At 42.2% G+C, this 5,892-nt stretch overlaps 1 protein-coding gene across 1 annotated transcript; it reads left to right on the forward strand.

Annotated features, from left to right (window-relative positions):
* Positions 1 to 1,146: 1,146 nt before the first annotated feature.
* On the forward strand, positions 1,147 to 5,129 carry slitrk5 (SLIT and NTRK like family member 5). Its single transcript, XM_077204944.1, has 2 exons — positions 1,147 to 1,456; positions 2,298 to 5,129. Exon 2 carries the CDS (start codon positions 2,355 to 2,357, stop codon positions 4,956 to 4,958), a length of 2,604 nt encoding a protein of 867 aa, XP_077061059.1. The 5' UTR covers positions 1,147 to 1,456; positions 2,298 to 2,354; the 3' UTR covers positions 4,959 to 5,129.
* The last annotated feature ends 763 nt before the right edge of the window (positions 5,130 to 5,892 follow it).

A 5,892-nucleotide genomic window follows, 5' to 3' on the forward strand; every position in this document is an offset into this window, starting at 1 on the left:
ATGCAACATATTGTGCACAAAGCTCTTATTTTAAGTCATCTCATAAATATTTCACCCTGCCCCAAATTTACTATTGATCTGACGACAGTACAGCAACAGTGAGCCAATGGAAATCCAAGTTCCACTAGTTGAAACTCTAGTTAAGATGGCAACACATCTCCAAAGACGGATTTATGGGAACCTCTTGCCAAAACAAAAATAAAACAAAAAATATGAAAACAGACAACACAGCATTGGAGGAACCAGAGATCAGCAAAGAAATCACATGTACATCCGGCAATATACAACGCGATACCAGCCGTACCACTCACAAGCGTCTCGGGGATGCGTACTTTGCGCGTCCGTTTCTGAGAAAAAAGGATAGACTGCCTTGCTTGTGGATACATTCCGTTTAAAATGGACACTGCACTGGTTGGATTGTGCCAGGGAATGGCAATGCACATCAAGAGAAATTCCTAAACTTGCGTTTTCCTCTTTTCAGCCTGCTGACCGTCACGTTTCCAGTGAGAGTTTGTGATACCCAGGCTGATCACGAACCACTTCGCGGATTATTATACAGTCGGGCTGAAGAGGGACCAGTGTCTTCAAGGTTATTTATTGGCCGTGCTTATTATGTTTTCGAATTTACCACGTTTAAGCGGGTAAGCAACATGGATTGTCTTCCAAAGCAAAGCGAGCAATCTCATTCGAATTCCCGTTTCTTGCGTCTGAAGCTGTCCGTGGTGCTGAAACGCAGTTATCTCGCTGCCATTGAAAACTGCCTCTTGAACACTTGTGCTGTCTTTTGAAATATTCAGTTATGTATGCGTTACACAACTTCATATGTGCTTCACACGCTTCGGGTGTTAGATTTAAGAACCTCAATTATGAAGCATTACGCGTTGCTTTGGAAAGACCGGCTTTGGAGCGCGATGAATGAGCTGTTTTGTAATGGATCGGCTCAGTTATATTGTTGTTTACTTAATTATTGTTTATTTTTGTATTTAAATTGAAACACTAGATAATTAATGTGGCTAATATAGACTTTGGGATCGTTCTATAGCGCATTAGACTTATGTGCTGTATTTGTGAATGTGTGTGTGTGTGTGTGTGCGTGTCTTTGTGCGTCCAAATGTGTGTTTATGTGGGAGAGAGGGGGGAGAACGAGAGAGGGAGTGAGAGAGAGAGAGGTTGATTAGCATGAATACAAATGCTTCTACACAATAAAATGGTTTAATATAGTATTGTTTGCTCCCCATCAAGATGGAATCGGGCTATAATCGATGACGTCGCGTTTTGATTTTAATCAACTCGCGTCTTTGTCGCCTGAGGGACGAGCTATGACTGTCACATATAGCATCAAAGGGAGAAATTCAACATAGGCACCTTTGTGAAGCATAGATGTATCGTGCACTCCGACGTTTAACTTCGATACTGGTTGAGAGTTGATACAAACTGAAGTCGTCGGATATGTGGGGTGAGTAGTCTACGTGAAAATATACTGTATACATATATATATATATATATATTTTTTTTTTTTTTGCATATGTGTATGTAAATGGTCTCTGTTTTGAGACAAAAAAAAATACTTGCTTGATATTTAAAGCGATTTGCTGAGTGATACTGATATGTAGATTTGCTCATCTGTCTCGTTCAACGGCATATTTTCAAGTTTGGAACCATAGAGATGTCGATTTGTTCAGTACATGAACAACTGGCTTTACGTTTTGCCTGTTTGAGTTGAGATGACGCCGGATAGTATGTTGGAAATGCATTCCCAAATTGCGCATTGGATAGTATTTGTGCCAGTCGATGTTACTTTGAATTTCTAAGGATCAATAACGTTTTCTCTTTTTTCCGTCTTCGTTCTCCCCTCTACAGTATGTCTTCATAAATGTGCCTGAGTGTCGTGATGAAAAGAATGTGGTTGTGTTTGAAATATCATGAGCATTACATAATATACATGATGTATTGTATTAAATAAATCAATGCATTTGATATATATCGTTGATAGAGTTTGGCATGAGACTATTCTGATATTATTAAACACAGATAGCCTAAAATTATATTAAATCCATTTATGATGTTATGCATTTCAAAGTTTACGCTAAAAAACAGTGCACATTGGTTTTTCATACCAGTATCTGCTTTCAAATTAAGTAGGAACAGTTTGCTTTACATACATTTGAAGGATCCAGCTATTTGTTTTTGAGATATTCCTGTAGCATCTTGTGATTGTCCACCATGTAATGTAGTTATCAGATGTAGATATTGCATGTTCATGTAACAGACATTCATCACATCTTTTCCTTTTCTAGATGACACCCAAAACTACAACTGCACTAGCGTGAGTTGGGCCATTCCTGCACAAGAAAATGCATATCTGGATACTGAAAATAATATTGCTGGTTGCCACATCCCTGAGTCTGGTTGAGATGTATGACAGTTATGGGGAGATCTGTAGGAATCTGTGCACTTGTGAGGAGAAGGAAGGCATTCTGACGGTCAGTTGTGAGAACAGGGGCATTGTGCGACTGTCGGAAATAAGCCCGGTGCAATTTTCTATGTACCATCTTTTACTGACGGGTAATTTGCTAAAAATATTGTCTGTCAATGACTTCATCAACTATACTGGAGTTACCATTTTGCATTTAGGTAATAATGACATATCTGAGGTGGAGACTGGGGCGTTCAATGGACTCCAGGGATTAAAGAGATTACATTTGAACAATAACAAAATAGACATTCTTCGGGACGACACTTTCGCCGGACTCGAGAGCCTAGAATACCTGCAGATTGACTATAATTTTATTAGCACTATTGAACCTAATGCTCTGAGCAGGCTTCATCAATTGACTGTGCTGATTCTCAATGACAACTTGTTGTCCTCTCTGCCCACAAACATTTTCCGGAATGTGCCCTTGACGCACCTGGATCTTAGGGGAAATCGTTTAAAAATGTTCCCTTACATCGGCCTTTTGGAGCATATGGACAAAGTAGTGGAATTACAGCTTGAGGAAAATCCGTGGAATTGCTCTTGCGAGCTCATTGCGCTTAAGGCTTGGCTGGAGAGCATCGCCTACACTGCTCTGGTGGGGGAGGTGGTTTGTGAGACTCCTTTCAGGCTCCATGGCAGGGATCTGGACGAGGTCTCAAAGCAGGAACTTTGTCCCAGAAGGGCCATATCAGAGTACGAGATGCGCCCACCTCCCCCGCACAGCACCAGCAGCTATTTCCAGACCACACCGGCAGCTGTGACAGCATCAGCCACGTCTTCGGCCGTCCTGCGATCCTCATCTCGGCCAACCAAGGGCACCCGTCAATCCAGCAAAACTAAGTCCAAGCCCACATCTCGAATCCCAGCCAACCCCTACAACTACGGGCCCATCATTGCTTTTCAGACTAAATCTCCCGTGCCTTTGGACTGCCCCACCACCTGTACATGCAATCTGCAAATCTCTGACCTGGGGCTCAATGTCAACTGCCAGGAAAGGAAGATAGAAAACATATCAGATCTTAAGCCCAAGCCATACAATCCTAAAAAGATGTACCTCACGGGGAACTACATCCCCGTCGTACGTAGATCTGACTTTGTGGAGGCTGAGGGACTGGATTTATTGCACCTGGGAAACAATCGGATAGCACTCATACATGACAGAGCCTTTGGGGATTTAATTAACCTACGTAGGCTGTACTTAAATGGCAATTTGATTGACAGACTCACAGCAGATATGTTCTTTGGGCTAAAGAGTCTGCAGTACTTGTATTTAGAATATAATAAGATTCGAGAGATTGTGGGTGGCACCTTCCGCTTTGTGCCCAACCTTCAGCTACTTTTCCTCAATAACAATCTTTTAAAAACGTTGCCAGGAGGCATCTTCTCTAGTCTGTCTCTCTCCCGCCTCAACCTTCGCAGCAACCAATTTCAAAACCTGCCTGTGAGTGGAGTTCTGGACCAGCTAAAAGCATTGGTTCAGATTGACTTGTTCGAGAACCCTTGGGATTGCACCTGTGATGCGGTTGGCATGAAGATCTGGTTGGAGCAGCTGAACACTGGAACGGTGGTGAACGACGTCAAATGTGTGACACCCAAGCGGGTTGCGGGACAGGATATGCGCGTTGTCCCTTCTGAGCAGTTATGTCCAGATTACTCTGACGTCATTGTGTCCACCGTGGTTCCTTCCGAGGAGCCTTCAGCAGACCGGATCACCACCACCGAGACGCCCCAGAGGTTTAACACCACTTCCAGTAATGTCCCTTTGTCTGTTCTGATTCTCAGCCTCCTTCTTGTTTTCATAATGTCCGTGTTTGTGGCAGCTGGCCTGTTTGTAGTGGTGATGAAGAGGCGTAAAAAGTCTCAGAGCGACCGTACCAGCACAAACAACTCAGACGTGAGCTCCTTCAACCTACAGTACAATCTCTATAGCAATCGCTCTGTCCCCAAGGTCAAGGCCCCAGCGGGTCACGTCTATGAGTACATCCCCCATCCATTAGGTCACATGTGCAAAAACCCAATCTACAGGTCCCGGGAAGGGAACGCCGTGGAGGATTACCCCGACCTGCACGAACTCAAGGTCACCTACAGGAGTAATGCTGATGAGGACCAGGAGGTCACCTTGAGGAGCCCCAATTACACGGTGAGCACCATTGAGCCTCGTGAGCAGCCGTCTCCTGTTCAGGATGCAGAACACTTCTTTAGAGGGATTCTGGAGCCGGATAAATCTCCATCGACTGCTGGTAGCAGGTTTGAATATAAGTACACTGGCCCTGTCCCGTACACATACCAACCAAACTTCGACGTGAGACGCCAGTTCTTACACCCTGAAGGAATACGAGAGACTATGCTTTATGGTACAGCGCCAAGTACTGTCTTTGTGGAGCCCAATAGAAATGACTATTTGGAACTAAAGGCAAAACTTCAAATAGAGCCGGACTACCTCGAAGTTCTTGAGAAACAGACAACACAGAGCCAGTTTTAAACAGTGGTCTATCTATAAATGCAGTAGAAGCATTTTTCCCCTTATACTGACTCAAACTGGAGGGTGCCTTGGCACAATATACACCAACTTAAAGAAAAAAAATCCAAAACCTTCAGTGGGGTGTGCCGAACTATGTTACTTTAATTTCAGAACCACATGGCATTACAGAAATAACTAAGAATGAAAATAAATAAATAGTGCTCGCTGAACTTGGATGAAAGCACGAGTTGTGATATAAAACTGGCGATGCAAAATCTATTTTTTTAAGTCGATGATTGAATACGCATAAATCTAAGTGTACAGGTTAATCTCACCCAAATACATTTTCAGGAATATAATCATACAACTATTGTGAATTTAAGGGGGTCGGGGAGGGCTTTCACATACAAGATCAAGAGAGAGAGAGGAAAAAAAAAAAACACTTGTACGGTCAACACTCTGACAGAAACACTATACAGCAGCGCATCCAATCGAGCAGGACAATTCCTCTGCTTTAGTCTGTAAGTAAGTACTGTATTTATTGGTATACTCTTTGCCATGTATTTTCAAAAATTTTTCAATGCTCATCAATATTATGTGTCATGTCCCATGATTCTCTGTACGAACATTTTGTTTGTAGTTTCCGATCACTTACTGTAGCTTGCATTGTACAAGTGGCTTTTTTTGAGCAGCGGCACACCCCAATGTCTAAGAGAGACTTTGCATCATTTAACGATTTCAAAGGAAAAGTGTCTTTGTATGCTGTCTGCACTTTTTTGGAAGATGGAAGGCCATAGGGTCTTCCCAGCTAACATTAGAAGAAATATTATATATTAAAAATGAATATGTGTATTCATTCTTAATATGTATTTTTAATATGTTATATTAAAATTCATAAATAATAATTGAAGTAATAATTATGTTGTGTAATACTGATATTTTAATGTAACACCTA

This window comes from Siphateles boraxobius, unplaced genomic scaffold (genome assembly GCF_051911475.1).
Source record: "Siphateles boraxobius isolate OS27281-9 unplaced genomic scaffold, OSU_SipBor_1 53, whole genome shotgun sequence".
Taxonomy (NCBI): domain Eukaryota; kingdom Metazoa; phylum Chordata; class Actinopteri; order Cypriniformes; family Leuciscidae; genus Siphateles; species Siphateles boraxobius.

Bases quoted from the DNA above. Each gene is read 5' to 3' on its own strand.
- slitrk5 (XM_077204944.1), top strand. From the start codon at position 2,355: ATGCATATCTGGATACTGAAAATAATATTGCTGGTTGCCACATCCCTG.